General features: G+C 43.3%; 2 protein-coding genes across 2 annotated transcripts; one reads left to right on the top strand and one right to left on the bottom strand.

Annotated features, from left to right (window-relative positions):
* Positions 1 to 108: 108 nt before the first annotated feature.
* zdhhc23b (zinc finger DHHC-type palmitoyltransferase 23b) lies at positions 109 to 6,422 on the top strand. The gene is made up of 5 exons (XM_041961750.1): positions 109 to 402; positions 2,338 to 2,494; positions 2,940 to 3,629; positions 4,075 to 4,242; positions 5,151 to 6,422. The coding sequence occupies exons 2-5, from the start codon at positions 2,358 to 2,360 to the stop codon at positions 5,422 to 5,424; spliced, it is 1,269 nt and encodes a 422-aa protein (XP_041817684.1). The 5' UTR covers positions 109 to 402; positions 2,338 to 2,357; the 3' UTR covers positions 5,425 to 6,422.
* Positions 4,964 to 19,129, bottom strand: ccdc191 (coiled-coil domain containing 191). The gene is made up of 17 exons (XM_041961749.1): positions 19,052 to 19,129; positions 18,312 to 18,350; positions 17,933 to 18,068; positions 17,655 to 17,807; positions 16,368 to 16,546; positions 16,012 to 16,235; positions 14,230 to 14,374; positions 13,949 to 14,139; positions 13,454 to 13,703; positions 12,376 to 12,794; positions 11,162 to 11,253; positions 10,775 to 10,857; positions 10,568 to 10,669; positions 10,271 to 10,414; positions 8,862 to 9,014; positions 8,335 to 8,489; positions 4,964 to 6,650 (listed from the first exon to the last, which is right to left on the bottom strand). Exons 1-17 carry the CDS (start codon positions 19,127 to 19,129, stop codon positions 6,509 to 6,511), a joined length of 2,685 nt encoding a protein of 894 aa, XP_041817683.1. The 3' UTR covers positions 4,964 to 6,508.
* Positions 19,130 to 19,259: the final 130 nt, after the last annotated feature.

Below are 19,259 nucleotides of genomic sequence, written 5' to 3'. Positions count from 1 at the left end.
TCAGAGGCAGAGGAGGGCGGGTCATGCCTTCACCATCCCAAGAAAAATAAATTGTCCTCAAGGTGTGGGCGTATGAACGTGTCCTGGGCGGGGGGAGTCTTCATTTGACGTCAGGAGGGAGAAGTGTCTGCTCAGTTTGGGGGCAGAACCACAGAACGTTCCCCTAAACAGCAGAATCTGGATCCGGTAAAAACCCGGCGACAAGATTCTTGTCGACTCGACCCTCGAACCCAGACAGGGTCACCACCATCTGCTGCTGCTCGGGCGCTAAATCGCTCCGAAGAACACCGGATACAACAGCCGTCACCAGGACAGAGACTTCCGCTGAGAGGCATAGCGGAGGAGAATCGTTGCCGTCGGTATTTACTCGAAAGCATCGGCATGTAGAAGCTCAGTTCTCAGGTATGGGAAGGCTGAGTTTTATCATGTGTGTGTCTTCGGTGTTACATTAAAACTCTGTTTGACGCAGTGTATGACTGCAGCGGTTTGTGGACGCGTGCAGATCCTCCAGTCGGTGTTTAGCTGGCTGTCATCAGACGAACGATCTCTGGTCATCAACGCTAACTCCAGAAAAATGTTATTTTACTCATGGTTGCAGTGTGGGCTATCTTGCCTTTTGTTACTAAGAAAAGTTGTCATTTCAGCCGTATGCATTTATCAGCCTGAAGAACAACTCCAGGAGGAGGTTAAGATAAGATAAAACTTCCCACGCCGGGGAAATTAAGTTGTTACAGACAGCAAAAATAAAAAGGAGACGTGGAAAAAGAACAAACAGACATTTAAGAAGCATGCCAAATAAAATCAATTATTTTTATGTACATTGTATACGAAAAGGTGTGTAAAAATAATATATTAATAGAAGGGCTGCTCAGTTTAATGGAAATTTTTGAATTGCGCATGAGTAAAATCTGCACGGTAGAAAATATGTAACACAGTAAAAAAGCCCAACATATATACAAATATAGAAGCACAGTAAAAAAATGTTTTGGGGTAGATGAGTGATGATACGAGAGGATTGATGCCATTCCACTATGTAGGTTATCTGTTAAATATGATGTTACAGCCCGCAGCTGATTAGCTGAGGTTAGCATTAAGACTGGATACCTGGGGGATTATTTTCTGGGAAGGTGCAGTTACTTCCTGGAGTCTTCCCTGGTTGCCTGGCAACCCCACAGCAACATCAAGGCTCCAGGAAGTTACTGTTCCCGGCCAATAAAGATAACCCCCCTGTAAAACCACAACTTGTTTTGACATTTTATCAAACAAATGTGTTAATTAGTGAGCATTAGGGTGGTGCTGGCAGGCATTTCTTTTAAAACAGAGCAGAGCTAGGCTAGCTGTTTCCCTCTGTTTCTTGTCTTTGTGCTAAGATAAGCTAACAGTCTTCTTTTGTTCTAGCAATAGTTTGAAACCTAAAGGTATTCATGTTACTATCACATAAGATAAAGAAAAACAGCAAATCCTCAGGATTTATGAGATGAAAGTTGCAGTTACCAAAACAGTTGCCGATTAATTTTCTATCTTACGACTAAAAAAGCATCACCCATAAACAGCTACAGCCATCCTGCTTTACACTTTACAAGCTTTTTAATGCTGATACAAGTCAAAAGTATTACAACAGGACATAAAACTGCTGAGCACCACAGTCACACTATGAATCCTTGCAGCAGTATTAGTTTTCATTTGTCAGGAAGCAGATGTGCCAGTTGGTGCTACTACACACCCATTAATCAGTACAAGTGGCCCATTCTGTCTCCTCTTTAGGCTTTTACAGACTTTGCTCCATAGCTGCCTGGAAGGATTCGCCAATTAGCTGCTGGGTGACCTTCCCTGACCCTGACGTCCTCTTTACCATGTTAGTGTGATCAGTGGCCGATAATAACAACACACCGTGTCATGCTTTGATTCATTTCTGATCAGGGAATGACTCAGTCCAATAGAGCCAGATCCCGCACCCCCAGAGAGAAGTTTAACTGAGCTTAAGGATTTATCCCACTTAGTGGTTCACTTGGGTATCTGCAGTCTTGTGTTCTGTGATGAAGGGGACCCCGAAGACCTGTGATTGTTATAAATGATGAAGGATGACAGATGTGTGACAGATGTGGGGATAGGAGGGGGACTGGGTAGGGTCAAATGAACAGGGTCTGCCTTGCAGTGTTATGTGGTCAAAATCTGGAACAATTCCACCATCTAAAACAAATGCCAATAGCTGGTAAGCTGCTGTACGCAAAGGACATTTCAGCAAAGTGAGCTCTCTGATCTTAACTATTACACAATGCTTACACAAGCTCAATTACTGTAATAATAGAACTAACAAAGGTTTTAATAATCTAATAGGCTGTAAAAGGCTGTCCGTCATGAAGAAGCGAGCCACCAAGGTGCTGCAGGAGGAGGAGACCTTGTGCTGCTGTGAGTATGTTAACCGACTCGGAGAGCGCAGCCATGTAGCAGCCTGCTGCTGTGACTGTGAGGACCTGGATGACACCTGTGACAGGTGAGAGACATTAAACTGAATAACTCTGGGGCTCCAACTAATGACTATTAGTTATTGTTAGCATATAGCTCAAATCACCACAGTGCCTGAGCACAGCCTCACCGAGCTGCCAACATGGCCGTCATAGTCTCCTTGTTTGATAATATACTTTGATTAACTGATAAATGAGAACAGTTATTCATTTATTTTTCTGTGAATCAACTACTGACTAATTGTTTCAGTACTACCACCCGCCTTTATGACCACACAAACTAGACCTGAAATTAATTAATTCCTCAGTGAATGTAAATGAATCTGATTAAGTTACAAAAAATATGTTTCTTTGCTTCACATTACAAAATAAATCTGTAGGGGTTGTTTTTGGTAGCGTTTCTTTGATCAAAGTAAATGCATTTAGTTAATAGTATTTGTTTCACTTTACTTTTTTCACTTTTTTACTTGTCAGGTTTCTGAAGAGGGAGCCTCAGAAACCTGAATCCTTGTCACAGCTGGCTGATGTTTTTGCAGACCGGATTCGTGTGCCCTGGTTTTGGGGTGGAGCCCGAAAAGTGGACCTGTCCGTAATCCCTCCTCTTATTCTCCTTCCAGTCCTGCTGCACCTCGCTGCTCTCCACTTCCTTCTTGGCATGTTGGTTTTGACGGCTCTGCCCGGCCTGGTGCTGTGGTACTACTATTTCACCCATCGCAAAAAGGGACGGACGCTCTTCTTTCTCAGCCTGGCCCTCTTCTCCCTGGGGTACATGTACTACTTGTTTATTACAGAGGTGCTTCCCGGCGGGGATGTCGGCCTGGTCCAGGTAACCGTGGTAACTGTCGGGGTCATACTCACCCTGGTAGCCCTTGTTCACACCAAGAGAGAACCTGGCTTTGTGCGACCAAACCAAGAGTCCGTCCACAGCACAGTGACATATTACAGCCCTCTGGCAGACAGAGACCCCGCCCTCAACGGGGGGAGGCAGGATGTGACAATGACAGTAGCCAACCGGGCAGGGTCGTCGGAGCAGGCAGGGGTGGAGCTGAAGGAAAGTAGCAGAAGGAACTGGTGTCCGACGTGCAGGGTGGTGCGGCCCCCGAGGGCGGGACATTGTCGGATCTGTGGTGTCTGCGTGCTGCGTCTCGACCACCACTGTGTCTGGTGGGTTCCATTGAAATGCCTCTCACTCGGCCTGTCATCACTGTTTCCTCCACTTTGTCTCACATCTGACACACTGAAGTTGTCTTTTTTTGCCACCTGCCTTTGTCTTTTCTACACAAACTATTCAATAAATCTAAAAAAAAACTATCCTTTTCATTTTCAAAACAGTGCCCTTAAGTGACTGTCTTTCTTCCAGGATATGAGTGTTTGTCCTGTTCACACCTGCGGTGTCTTTAGGGGCCATATTATATGTTGTGTTGAATCAACATCACACACTCATATTAATTACAGCGATAAGTTCCTTGCCATCATCCGCTCCTGCACTCCTATGTGTGGTCCTGCATGTGTGTAGTGTGGTGTAACCCTGGGGTCTCAGTACAATGTTTTGTCTGCCTGTGTGTGTACTTGTGTGTTTCTGCATCCCCCTTCGTTCGTGCCCTGGTAGGATAAACAGCTGTGTGGGGCAGGCCAATCACCGCAGCTTCCTGCTTACACTCCTCCTCTTCCTGTTGACGTCCCTGTATGGGATCAGCCTGGTGCTGCAGAGCGTGTGTCCGAAACAACACCTCTTCACCGCCCTGCTCTACTGCCCAGGGGTCTACAACCAATACAGGTACTGAAAAAAAATGTTGTTTTTCATATTTATGATACAGTAATGACAATAGTATCAATCTTCTCATATAACTCTTGGCAAGTAAGCCAATAAGTGTATGTCCCAAAATATCAAACTGTTCATTTACATATTAATATTGAAATGAGCCTCAGTTTCCTTTCGTTGTATAAAGATGTAGAACAACTGTCAGAAATGTAAAATGGCTACTGCTTGGTTGCTCATTGCAATAAATATCAGAATTAATTAGAAGGAATGTAAAGACCATCTCTAATTTGGAAACAGGAAATGGCAGATGGCCTTTTAGCAGCAATCCAGAGCAAAACTCTTGTCACTGTGAGGCATTTTGACATTTTCCCCAGAATTCATCATAAAATGACTAAATGGGTCTGTGTGAAGGACATTATGCTGTAGTGTTGAATCAGTTTCACAGAGCACAGAGTGTTCCCTGTCGAGCCGTTGGAGAAAGACTCTGTTGGGGCTGAAGGCAATAAGAGACTAGATGTAACATACTGTAGTTTAAATGATCTGCAGTGGCACTACTGTAGACGTCACACACTTAAAATAGACTTGAAGAAAAACTACCTGAATGCCAGACTACTGAACACACAACTGCAATCTGTCCACTAACATCTTTTTAAACAAGTCACATAGAATATTATGTAATTCTATGTGCAGTTTTATATAAAATTAGAGATAAATTCTGTTTTTTTTCAGTGTCCGACTTACACTCATTCATTATTAGTGCTGTTCATGAAGTGATGGGCATGTTTTACACAAAAAGAACAAATGAGAGGCTTACTGATAATATATATGAACAGTTTTAATGCAGCGAGCTCTTACTTTTTGTTACATGCTGCTAGTGCTGTGTTTTATTGTTTCCCCATCTTTTCTCTTTGTCTGGGTTCTAGCACTGCACTTTGCTTCACCTGTGCGTGGTACAGCAGTATCGTGACCGGTGGGCTGTTACACCTGCTGGTGGTGCAGGTGATCAACGTCAGCTACAACGTGACCGAGCGTGAGGCACGCGTCGCCCTGCGAGACAAGACTGCTCGCAGCGCTTATTGGGGACTCGTAGTGGACACCGGCATCTACTCTCAAGGTTTCCGTGGCAACTGGGCAGAGTTCATGACCATGGGAGAAAAACTGAATCCTCCCTCTTCAACCTCTGCTGACCTGGTATGAGGGACTGTTACACAATTCTGAGTTAAAGCAACTTACGGTTGTTGTTCTGTTAAAGTCCACTGGATGGCAGCAATGTCCCTTCACTCTGACTTATCTTCTGCTGCAGCAAACCTGATATCTGTAAGGACTGATGTCACTGGGTTACTGCAGCTATTGAGTTGCCACCTGAGTTGCTGACTTTGACATATAGCAATGAAAACCACAAGCCCAATAAGATAACATTCACTGCCATTAATATCACTGACAACTGGCATCTTCTCTATGCAGCTTCATCCACTCACTGACCCTTAATCTCCTTCCACTGCTGCCTCATTCCACTGGTATGATGTCTCTCTGCCAAACAGATATCACAGTTTCCTTCACTTTGACTGTCTTCCCTGGACTTGAACATTGTCTTTATGTTTCCTCTTCATTCTAGTGCCTTGCTGGTAGTCAGCATACAAAAAAAATGTGAGACTGAGTAATCTGTCGCTCCTCATAGAGACATTTTGTCTGAACACAGCTTCAGCAACAAGGTGACGTCTCTGGAATTGTTCAGTCCTGCAAAAAGCTGTGGGCTGAACATCATTTCAAGGATGGTCTCTCTGCACACTACACCTCCTTTGTCCCCCACAAACATTTATCTGCAGCGTTGACCTTGTGAAATTTGTTGTGGATATTTATCAAAGTTAAATGTAACATTTCAGCACAAGCCACATATTCAGGCTAGTTAAAGTGTGTCATTGCGTTTAACATGATAAATGATTGGATGGGTAGGAATATATGAAGTAGTTGCTTTTTTAACTGACTCTGCTCTGGAAATATGAAGATAAAGCAAATAAATCAGTACACAATAATGTCAACTTGAGAAATTTTCAGTGCTTTCCACTACAGCTGCTGTTATTAGTCCTCAAATGGGCTGAAAGCTTTTTTTTTGGAATCCTAAAAGCTATATGGGTCCAGTTTTGTGTTTGTATGAAATAGATTTTACTTATTTAATTAAATGAATGTGAGAAATGTGTATGTGTCCTCTCCTGAGTTATTGAGATGTTAGTGTGTTGTCTGTATGGGTATGCAGTGAACGTCTCACAGAGGCTGCGCCATGTTACAGTGGACGGGAGAAGAAATCAGGCAGAACCTCAGCCACTTTCCGCCCCAGCTTCTCTCGCCGCTCTTCCTTCTCTCTTTCCCTGCGCAGTAGACATGGAAGCTTCCCCCAGGCCAGGAAACATCGCCGCAACACCCATCTGGGGTTCAGGCAGATGGAGGGACAGACAGAAACAGAGCAAGTAAGCAATAGGAAAGTAAATTATAGGGACCTGTGGGTTGACAACACCTAATGAGTTTTCACATGACGTTGCTGGGGGATCACTGATGATGGCAGCTGTGCAGCTGGTGGGAATTACCCTGCAGGCTGTGGTCATTTAGCTGACACCTACTGAGAAGCTGCAGTTTCTAAACACTTTGTGGCAGCATTAAGTTAGACCAGTGCTACAGAAATCATTAATTTTGGCCACTATAAGAAATGTGTGTTGATTTAAAATGTGTGTTTTGTAGGAACCAATTTTGCAAAACTATTCAGATGCAAATTTGAAAAGTCCTCAAACAGTCACCAAACTAACTGTAGCAATGCTAGCGGCGTGGATGGGATGTGATGGTCTGTCGGGCCATCACTTAGGTCCAGACTGACAACATCTCGAAAGCTATGGGTTGGGTTGCCATTACATGTGGGTCACATATCCACAGTGCCCAGAGGACGAATCCTCATAACTTCATGGATCCTCCTGACTTTCCCTCTAGTGCCCCCAGCAGGTCAAAGTTTTCACCTATCCAGTTAATTATCTACAAGATGGTTTGTTATAAAATTGTGGACATTCATGGTTCCAAGAGGATAAATCCTAATGACTTTGAAGTTGTCCTCAAGTGGAAGGCAAAATGTCTCTACAGCTATTGGCTAGATTGCCACAACAGACATTCATGTGCCCCTCAGGCTGGATTGTTATGACTCTGGTGGCCCCCCCCCCGACTTTTCATCTAATGCCACCAGGTCAGTTTTTTATTTATCCAATACTTCCGCTTATGGCCACAGATGACCTGCAAAAATGATGACATTTAGCCTCAGCTCTGCTTTCAGTGCTAATTAGTGAGTGTCAGCATGCTAACATACTAAAGTAAAACGGTGAATGTGGTAAACATTATACCAGCTGAAGATCATGTTAGTGTTGTCCTTGTGAGCATGCTGACATTAGCATTCAGCTATTCACAGAGGCACTCTTTTTGGAACCATATATTACCGCTACTCACAAAATTAATTGAGTATGAGGTAGCTAAAAAGAGTATTGCTGCAGCAGAGAATACTTTTTCTTTGTAATTACCCAGGGCTAGAGACCAGTCAGGCTATAAACACTATGCTATGCCAGCTGGTTTGGCCATATTGAAGTTTCTTCCTGAGCAGCAAATCCCCATAACTGACTCCATTAATCATAACATGAAGAGACATTAACAGCTAACAGCAGATATGAAGCACTTCACTCGAGTTAAGAAAATTTACAATTGAATGCTCAGTGGAAAAGAACAATGCGCTGCCGAAGCTCTCATATTTCATATTGGTAAATGTTCAACGACTGCTTGTGCTCAGTTCCAGTGTGTAACTTTTATCATCATGAATTAATCTTTACTGCAAGTGAATCTTCACAGTCTTATAACTTTCTTTAAAGAAGAGGCCTTAAAATGTCTATACAGTTAAATTAATGTTATGTTTTACAGGAAATCAAGGCCTTGTGGGTTTTTGGCAGGCGGTAACCGAACTGCTCTGATATTACAGTTTAAGTGTTACAAGCTGTTTAACGCCCTGCTGGTTGGTAATGTTGCTGGGGGAACACACTGCAGAATCTATACAGGGAACATATGGGGAAGTCACGTGTAGCAGACCTGTCATTGTGCTCCTGAGCCAGCTCCTGGCGGTCCCAGTCCAGCAGCCTCTCCTGGGTCACATGGTCCAGCAGTCCCAGCAGAAACCTCCTCAGAGTACGGGTGCGATGGAAGCGCTCGGCTCTCTCCTCTTGAATCATCCGCCAGTCCTTTAGCTGAGGCAGGGACATTTTAAAAGATATCAGTGCCTGACTGACTGGAGGAAAGCAAATGATTTATGTTGCTTTGAAAACTAATACTTTTATGAAAGATGGGAGATGCTGCTTATTGGCCTTCAACCCATCTTTAAGCTGTAAAATCCATGACAAAATGCCATTTGCAAGTTACTCAGTAAGTTTGAGCTTAAGGAAGGACAGAAGCAAAAATATTGTCTAAACTTTTTTTAACCTGAAAGACTGTCACCTTAAACATAATTGAGTGCAAGTAGAAGAGGAGATTAGAAAAAGGTGTTGCTATAAGTCACTGGCAAAAAATGGGGAGACTGAGTAACTGTGTTTGTGCGTGTGTGTGCGCTTGCGTATACACACTCTTTTCCAGCAGCTTAAGCTCCTCCAAAGCAAAAAGTGATGGTACAGTTGGTCCGCGGAAGCTTCCTTCTCAGACAGGGACTCTCTCGCCGATTGCCGCCAGCCTAGCGTGCACCGCCTCAGGAGGAAGAGATTGTGGTGACTCTCGGCCAGCTGGCGTGTATTGAAAAGAAAAGCGGCGATGCACGCTGATGAATGCATCCAAACTCAACCGTATGTGCCAGGTTGAAACAATGGAGTGGTGTCAAAAGATGAGGCGCCTGTCTTCAACTGAATGTCAAAGAGGATTTAAACGAAACAAGCGGTGAAACATGTATGCACAAGAGTTTTTGTGTTTCGTGTGATTCTGTGTAAAGGCAGGAATGGTTTGAACATTAAATAATGCTGTCAAGGGAATGTGGCTACAAAGTTGTGCTGCATGCTTTTGTTTGGAAGTTTTCCCTCTGCTTTGTTTGAGTGTGTTGTCGGGCGGTGGGTTTAGGCTGTGCGTCCTTCGGCTTGAGGTGTTTAAGTTTGCTTCTGAGTGACTATTTTTTACCAGAACGGTTCTGCTCATTGCTCATAATTAGCAGTCTAATAAATGTGTTCAATCAGGTTGCCTGTGGACACACAGCATGTGGTTTGTAGTACTTTCCAAGAACAGTAGTTAACTTTCTGTTACACTTCTGAAAATCAAAGTGCTTCACAAGCAGTGAAAAATGGCACCACTGGACAGATATGAATAAAATGGAATGATGGACAAAGAAAGATCATGCCAGCAACAAGGATAATTAATACAGAATAAATAAAAGAAAGCATAAATAACTGTCAGCTAAAAGGAGAAATAGATGAAGAGCCAAAGATTACACTAATTATGACAGTGTTAAGAAATTATTTAAAATGTGTGTCTAAGCTTTTCTCAACAACAAGCTTCTTAGTATGGAAAATTTAGGACGCCTTATGTCCACCCAGCGGTCTGACAGACATAAAAACATCCAGTTGCTTGAGAAGATTTGAATTACAAAAAGGCTTTAACAGACACACACTACCTTTAAATGACTGCCTCCGAGCCAGATAGCAGATGCACATGCAGGACTGAATGTGCTCTTTTTATTTTAAAAGTTTATGACCAGCGAGGCTTTTTATTATTCAAATCTGTGGCGTGTCCAGGACTTGGATTTACCCTTGAAGGTCGCAATTCTTGCTTTTTACTTTTCGTAATTCTGTTGTAGGAGCTTGTGTGATAATGACAAGCCTAAAGCGCTGCAGTTTCCTGTTCAAACAAGATTTTTTTTTTTTTGTACACTCTTCAAAATTAAATCCAGAATTAAGACCACCTCCTGGGCACTTGAGATATTGAGTTGGAGGACCAAGGCTGAAAACTCTCTGTATGCAGCTGAGAGCTGAAATGGACATGACAGGTGATTTACCTGCGTGTTGGCTTGTCTGAGCTGAATGAGGCGTTTCCATGGCGCCAGGCCTCGCCGTTGCAGCAAGTTCATGCGGTAGTGTTGACGAGCCAGCTTCAGGAGCTCCTGCTGCCTTTTCAGCTGCCTCTGTTTTTCCTCTTCCCTCTGCACACACACACCGAAAGTGACATTATTTTAATATTCTGCAAAGTGTCACCAGGGTACAGTCCTGCTACATGTCGCTCAGTGGGAGACGACTGCCTCATGGATTCTGACTCATGTCTTGTGAACACCCATTAAATATGAAATACATCTCACCTCTCTTTCCTGCCTTTTCTCCTCCTTCTTCTTTTCTGCTGCTTTGCGTTTCTCCTCCTCCTCCTCCCTCTGCCTCTGCTCCTCAGCTGCTCTCATCTCCGCCTGAAAAGTTGCATTTTTTATTGTTATTGTTGCGGACAATTATGAGGCGATGCTTATACTACAAAACAGTGCGGTGGTCCAGAAAACAACTCCCTGATCTCTTACCAGTTTTTTCTCTTCCTTCTTTCTCCTGAGTTCTTCGATTTCCTTCCTTCGCTCTTCGCGTTGACGTGCGCGGGCTTCCATGGCTTCAGAGAGAGGGAGAGGGGTGAGTTGAGGTATTCGTCTGTGTGTGAGTCTCAGGGGTCTATATGTGGATGTTTGTGTGTGCTTCATATTTTGAGCACATAACTGTTCAGGTAGGTAGCAATAAGAGCTAAAAAAAATCTCCATGTGTATGACTCAGGGTCACGCAATTCTCTTGACAAAAGAGCGACAGCATTCTGTCGCCATATGTTCAGATGAGGATATGAACCTGTGTATGTTTATATGTATATGTAAATCTGTGTATATCTTCCTCTGCTGCTCCGCTTACTGAACTTGCAGACTCACCCGTGATGATTGGATGGGGGCACATCTGGCGTGTGACCGCCTTCCTCTGAGGTGCACCGAGGCTGTCAGCTTCTCCAGTGACTCTTGGTGCCCTGCAACAGTAACAATCCCAGCCGGAAGCACAGAAACACAGTCACAGCTCTGTCTGCACATTCACATCTTCCTGTACATTATCTGCCACATTTCACTCAGACAGGTGTCGACTTAAGGCAAACTCAACCGCCAGGCCTGGCGCATAAATCTGTAAAACAGAGTTTCTGTTTAACACAAGACAGTTACAAACTATGTTCAAGGTTGTTCAGATTTCTTGGAAAGCCTATTTCATCTGTAATTACACAAATAAATAATTATACAAGGCCTGAATTTACAAAATATAAACTTTTGCACAATCTCCTGCTCCTCTGTTCTCTTTAAGCCTCAAAATCCCTCTTCAGCTCCTCTTTTTCTTTGTATCTGTACCCATGAGATTTGCATTTAATACAGTAAACTATTAGCAGATAATGACTTTTACCCCAATTCACCTCAGTGTAGCTCCTGAAAACAATAAGTGCCTGTACTGCTCTAGACATGAGTTTAAAAGGGCAATTCTTTAAAAGTCTTTTGTGATGAATCACTGAGGTGTACGTAGAAATAACCTGCCAGTTTCTACTGCCATTAGTCTGCACTGCAGAGAGAGAGGTGAGCACAGCTAAGTCATTACCATCATCTCAAGAAAAATGTAGAGATAATTTTTAGGGCCGTTTTTGTCACAACGTGATGACCAGAGTGTTGCAGAGAGAGGGGTGAATAGGAGGTCAAGCTACATACATTATATACAAGAATACATACACACATGCAGTATTGTAACTAATCACCATTAACATTGCAAACCCTTGATATTCTGTCCATATTCCGACACTAATTTCTTATCTTTTCACATTATTTAGTCAATTCTATGCTATCTTTACTATGAGGCTGTAAAAAATTATCTTACACTAATTATTTCAGAGAAACTGTAAACCTACTGTACAAGGATCTGCATCCAGTCCCACCAGAGCAACTTTTAAATTGTTTAATTTAATGTGAAGTATTGTTTAACAGGAACATTTTAAGTAACTCCAACTATTTTGATAATCGATTAATTGTTTCATTCATTTTTCATGCTGAAATCTCAAACATTTGCTGTTCTGGCTTCTCAAGCTTGGGTGCCTTACATTTTGTGATAGTGAGCCTACCTCTGCTCTGTGGGGTCAAAGTTGTGGCTCTTTGGTCTTGAGCCTCTTAGCATTGACAGCTGGGTGAGCTGTGCGGTTTTCTCCATTTCCAGCTCCAAGCCCATCATGCTCTGCTTCTCCCTCAGCTGTGCAATTTGCTCTTGCTGCTCCTTCAACAGCTTCCTCTGCTGTGTGATGATCTGCTGCTGGATGGTGTGTCTGTTCTCAAACCTGCTGCCCGGCGATGGTGCCCGCTTTGGACAGGCGAAGCCACCGCCCTCGCCTCTCCGCCGTACCTCGTGGAGCTCAGCGGCGGTCGGTGCTGCATGGCGTCGGGTCACCTGCCATGGCTGAGTGGGCTGGGCCACAGTACCCACAGGGTTGTTCCGATGTACTGCAGAGGCGTCTGGGGCTAAAGTTCCTGGCCTGTGCTGATCTTCCTACAGAGAAGCAAACATATGAAGATTGTATCATATATGAATAAAGCTGCCCTTAGGTCTCGGTCTACAAAAACCTTAAGGGGGATAACAGATATAGTGTCAAGCGCCATAATCTGCTGACCTTCAGGAATCATCATATGTAAGCAGCAGGGGCCTAATGGCAAGTATGGCCTCTTTACTGACCCCTCCACCATGAACTCCTGCAACTTCATCTCCTGTTCTGTTTCCTCTGTCCCTTGAGCTCTGTTCCACTATCCTACACCTCTTACTTCTCTCTACCATTCTTTCCATCTGCTCCATACCTTCCCGTTCTCTATATTTACACCTCCGCTTCTTTCCTGCTCTCACACTCTTCAGAGTTGTGAATATTTCAGCAGGAAAAGTTTGTTCCCTGGTGGAAATGGGTTCAGGTCATCCAGTGGAAAGAGATGATTTCGAAAATTAAAGTTTTATTCAGTTTAGTCCCAAACTTTTTTATTGCCTCAGTAATGAGGCTTTTGGCAACACCTGTTAAGGATAGGGCAGATGTTTTGGTCAGCTCTAAAAATGTGATTTGTCAGGTTGTTTTCAGCAGAATGCATAAACAAAGAGAGTTAACATGTCAATGAATCCCTGCACACTGTTGCTGCTGACATGAGGATTTGTGAGCGACCCCTCACCTTCTCCGTGTTCTCTGGTTGGTTAGATGCCTCAGGTGGGGCCATTTCAGGCTGATCAGGTAGGGTTTCTGTGGCCTTGAGTTTGCCTGTTGATGCAGCATTAATTAAGGCAGCCATCTTGCGCCGGGTCTCCTGCTGCTGGGCCAAAAGCTCTCGTTGTTCCCTCTCCATCCGACACCATAGCTGCCACTCGTCCAGACATCGCCGTAGCACACGCCGTCGGTCACTCTCCACAGCCAGCTGGCATTGCCTGGAGGCGGTAACAGATATGATTGTATTTTTAACCCTCAATTACTGGGTTAATTAATTAATTAAGCTTAACTATGCTTGGTCACGATATAAATCAATGAGTGTCTGCTAGATATACTGTCATAATTAATAGTCTAGTTTTGAATATAGCTACTTATTTACATTGCATCATTTGTGGTAAAAGGCAGGATTTATATAATGATGGCTTAACAGGACCCTCCAACCTTATTTCTTTTTGGCTCCCACCTGTTTTCAGTTCGTAGCTCCTGCTCTGTTCTCGCCACCTCTCGCTGCCTTTGTTCTGCCCACACCGCTGCGCGCCACACTCGCCACGCTCTCAGCTGCCTCTTCCAGTCAAAGAGGGCCATGGCCTTACCCAAACGCAGCCTTCGGTCCAACACCACTGAATACCATCCGGAGAAATGCCTCTGCAGACACTAAAATGTGCACAACATGACAACATGCAGGACCACAAGTTAGAGAACTTTCACGGTACCAACCGGGGCACACACGGTGCAGGTACCAACCTTGAGATTACGCATGTGAACCTTGGGTTGAATTTTCTGTTCTTTCCATTGTTGCTCTGTTTCCTGCTGCTGCTGTTTCGTGGGAAATGGAGGGGCTGACTGGAGGCTCCTGGCTGCCCTCTGCCCTTCCACTCTTTCCCTTTCCCTGTGGAATAAACATACACATACTACTTAGTCTACTGGGACAATGTAAAGAACTGCAGTCATCCTCAAAAAAAAAAAGCTGAAGTAAATAAGTATCTTTTTGTATAAATGGAAATAATAACAAGCCTAAATAATACATAAAGTAATCAAATCACAGTAATTACTACATGAAATTCATAAAACTCATGCTAAAAAACACTTTTTAACGGTACACCAAGTCTCCTTAAATTGATCCAACCTGTTATTTTTTTTCCTTGCTTACTTCTGTTCAGTTTTGAGCTATACTGGATGGCATATCCAGTCAATACAAATCAGAATCAATAATAATACATCAATTAATGTCAAAACTAGTCCAGGACTTTGGTCCAGACTGAAACACTGTGTGTCAACAACTTTTGGATAGATTTAGTTTTATACAGACATTTATGTTCACCAGACGATGAATTCTACTGATGTTAATGATCCCCTGACTTTCCTTCTAACACCACCATGAGGTTTTGGTTGTGGTTTTGAGCGAAATCTATCGTTAATGTCCAGTTTATTTGTTCAACACTTTGGTTTATGACCAAATACCTGCAAATTTAAAGGACCAGTGTGCAGGATTTAGTAGCATCTAGAGGAAAAATTGCAGATGCAACTGACTGAATACCCCTCGGCTCACCCTGTCCTTACAGAGCGTGCTGGGGAACCTACTGTGGCCACAAAACTTGCAAAAAACGTGAAAGGCACTCTTTAGAACCAGTGTTTGGTTTGTCCATTCTGGGCTGCTGTAGAAACATGGTGGTACAGAATGGCGGACTCCATGGAAGAGGAACCGCTGCCTCTGTAGATATAAACCCCTCATTCAAATTTAACAAAAACACAACCATTCTTGTTTTTAGGTGAGTATACACTAATGAAAACATACTTATGAATGTTCAATTCCATTTAGGTCCCCCTAAACCTTACACCCTGGTCCTTTAATAACACTGGGCATCGTACCTGCAAAAAAATCAGCATATTAGGATTCTATTGTTAACATGTCTGTTGACTCTTAGCCTTGTTTTTTAATCAAATTTGAGGATCTTTTCCCCAGTATAATATATTCATGTCAGTTTGTGTTGCAGTGAGAACATTTTCTTTGTTTACAGCCGCTTAGTTTGAAAACATCCCACATAATCCATTTTATCTCAATCCTTACTTCCTGCTTTAGTGTCAAACAATTTCCCACTCAATCTTGATACATCTAGACTCTATCATCATTATGACATTAATCTGAGGCTAATTTTAATTTTTGCATGATGACAACAGTTGCATGCCTTTAACAAAGGATGTTCATGTAGAAAGTTGCTTTTAGACACGGCTGTGATAAAGAAATACCTTGGCTACTGCACACATTGTGAGAGATTACAGAACAATCTCATTGTGCTGGCCAAGGCCTTATTCATCCTTCACAGGGACACTTCCACAATAATTGTTTGGGTTAGGGAGCTGGCTCATCACAGGCTTACTTCTCAGTTGGTAACCAGTCATCCATTTAATCCACCATAGGAAGATGGAGCTGGTGAGATCACATTAGATGCACTAACACACGAGGGTCATTTCGGATGGATCGGCGATAACCTCGGCAGAGATGAGCGGTTGCTGTGGATACCATACCTCTGTCGAACCAGCTGTTCCAGGCCTCGTCTCTCCTCCATCTGACGCCGCAGTCTCACCATCTCCTGCTGCACCATCTCCTCCTGCCTCCGTGCCTCCTGCTTCTTCCTTGTCTCCTCCTCTCGCTCCCTCCGCTTTGCCTCCTCCCTGGCACCCCGCTGAGCCTCCCTCTCTCTCTGTTGCCTCTGCCTCTCAGCCTCCCGCCGGGCCCTGTTCTCCCTCACCTTCAATGCAATCAGTAGTAATTGATGTAATTGAAAACGCAAATTTGGTGCCCATCATTCCAGCTGATTCAATCGCAGTGACACTTTCTCTTATGCCAGTTGAGGGATTTGAGATTCACACTTGGCACATACCTGCAGGTGTCGTGCTTCCATGGTGACGACTGGGTCTCTGAACTTTTTCCTTGTTTGTCCAACATCCAGCGCTAGTTCCTCCATCACCCCACAGTCCAACACCTGTCGCTCCATCAGGTCTTGAAGGAAGCTGTTAACAGCGCTGTGCTCTTCTTCCTCAGCCAGGCAGTTGTACAGATCTAAGTATTTAAGAGATAAGTATTATATCACAACTGATGAGTTTGACTGTACCAGTGATTGCATATGTTTCATTCCATTAACTTGAAATCATTTGCACTTTAAATTACTTCTGACTGTTCTGCAAAGCATTCAATAACATTTTAGATTGAGTCCCCTCCCTTCAGGCAGCCACTGGTTTCAGTTCATTTCACCATGTTGTGAAAATCGATGTTCTGAGACTCAATGTTTGCTTGAGAAGTCTATTACAGTAAGAATTTAGTTAAGCAATAATATTATAAATTAAGTTTTTCATCTCTATTGTACTGCAATTCTATGAACTCATGGAAACTCTAACACAGCCATGTCCAAACTATTCCATAAAGGGCCGTGTGGCTGCAGGTTTTCGTTCCAACCAAGGAGGAGCGCTCCAGGCTGGACTCATTTAATCAGCTGATCTCACTTTTCAGCTGATAACTAAGGGATCCCTTGATGTTGATTGGTTGGCCTGGTGTGCTCCTCCTTGGTTGGAACGAAAACCTGCAGCCACACGGCCCTTTATGGAATAGTTTGGACATGCCTGCTCTAACAGATAAGATTTGTAAGTCATTTTTGAAACCATTGCATTCAAGAGTTATTTTGCAATTATTGTGGTTTGGCATTCAACTCTAAAAAAGAGGAAATGCCACTCTGCATCACAACTACATGATAACTGTGACAAAAAGCAAGTTTATAAAATGCTCACTGTGATAAATTTCGAACATTAAGCAAGGATATCATTTCTGCAAGTTGATTTTCATACTGCGGTGACCTAAACACAAATCAGTGAGTGCATGGAATTAATCTAATAACCTGTGATAAGATCTTAAACAAATGGTATTTGTTGGTATAGATGACACAACTTGTTAATAAATTCAATGTTCCTTTGGGCTGAACTGCCCCTTTATAGATGTTCTGCACCAACCTCTGAACTATTACTACAAACCCTTATTTTGGCCTATCCTGACAAATGTAAACCTCCCAACTCCCACTATGGCCAGGGAGGTCAAATTTGAACTGTTCTTGATTAATTCAAATACTGAGCCTCAGGTTAACAGGATAGGAAACACAGTCCTCCTCATTGCTGTGTACCATCAAAGTTGGTGTAGTTAGCGGCGGCAGGCTGAGCACTAGCTAACCCAACAGGGCTTCGCCTCTCAACAGAGCACATCAGGTCATCGTCCTCCTCCATGTCCAGCTCCAGCCGCAACTTACAGCTCAGCCAATCACCAATAAGAGCCTGAGCTGCAGGAGGGAAGCAGACAAAGGATGTTATTGTTTAGCCTGCCGCTGCATAGCCTCAACACTCTTTCATATAGGTAACACTCCTCTAGAGACAGCTCTATTCTTTTTTTCATGGGCTGACCTACCTTCACTGTAAGCGTCATCATGATCTCTTAGCTGGTCAGAGCTTTGCAACTGTACAGCTCGGCTGCCGGTTCCCGAATGAGGTTTCTTGTGGGAGAAAACTTCAGATACAGCAAACTCTGAAGCCATCTCCACTCGCTGAGTAGGAGGGAACGGACAAAGAGATGTAGAGCTCGAACTAACGATTGTTTCATTATCAATTATTCTGATGATTATTAGATTAATTGATACTAACAATTCATTGATAATACTGAAAATGCATTCTTCAGATGGCTTGTTTTGTCCACCAACAGTCCACACTCAAAGGAATTCAGTTTATAATGTTATAAACATGTATGATGAAAATGCATACAGCTGCACCAGCAGATGAGTTCTTCTCACCTTCCTCCACTGATCCACATCACTATTCTTTACACGTATCTGTTTGCGAAAGGAAAAACAATCTCAAGTGTAAACTTATACTGTTTGCAAGAGAGACCACAGGGGCCACGGAAATGCAGGTGTCATGGTCGCCTTTTCCTGCTTGAAGATGCCCTGCCAAGCACACAGACACCTTGAGCTGTGGGCGCGTTGTGCAAATTGAGGGCTCAGCCAGTGCCTGATGTCTGCAGATTATTTCACAGCAAAGCTTAGCCACCGCTTTAAATCAGCACATTACTTCAGAATCATTTCCCAGTCGTCCAAAAAGTCTGTGCTTTACTTGCAGCGATTGAGCTATCTCTGTCTCAGGCCGGCAGCATGAGAGTATCTGAAAAAGGCCATCTGTATGACATTTCCAAACTGTCCCAACATGAGCAATGCCATCATGTAGAGTATTGATATGATGTGATGCTCCTTCATTCATGACTGTAATGGGGATTTTTATGACGGATTATATTTTATTTATCTAGGGGAGTCGATAATCCTAGAGAAAGGGTCGGAAAACGCTAAAGGGTCGGAAAAGGGAAAAGTGACAGAAAAAACAGAAAATGTATTTAATGTTTTCTCTTAAGAGAAGAGAACGTGTTGAGATGAGCACCTTGGATATTATCTTCAATAGACAGCCACGGTTTACTTCCCTCTGGCCCCAGAAGCAATTATTATAGAAGCAGTATGCCTCTCAATCTAAAGATTAAACTTACCTTTTCTTCAGATGTTTTATTCTTGTCCAGCCTCCTCCACCGAAACAGGTGAGGATTGTGACCTGGGAACGCCGTCATTTCACCTTTACCTCTGTCACCTCAATACAATCCCATCCACCATTACACAGTCCTCTTTTAACAACAGCATGCGTCAACTACAAAAGCCAACTAGTTCAAATTTACATAAAGAAAAAGTGTTCAGAGGTCA

This window comes from Chelmon rostratus, chromosome 20 (assembly GCF_017976325.1).
Source record: "Chelmon rostratus isolate fCheRos1 chromosome 20, fCheRos1.pri, whole genome shotgun sequence".
NCBI classification, from domain to species: Eukaryota; Metazoa; Chordata; class Actinopteri; order Chaetodontiformes; family Chaetodontidae; genus Chelmon; species Chelmon rostratus.
This window is presented reverse-complemented; position numbering and strand designations above follow the sequence as displayed.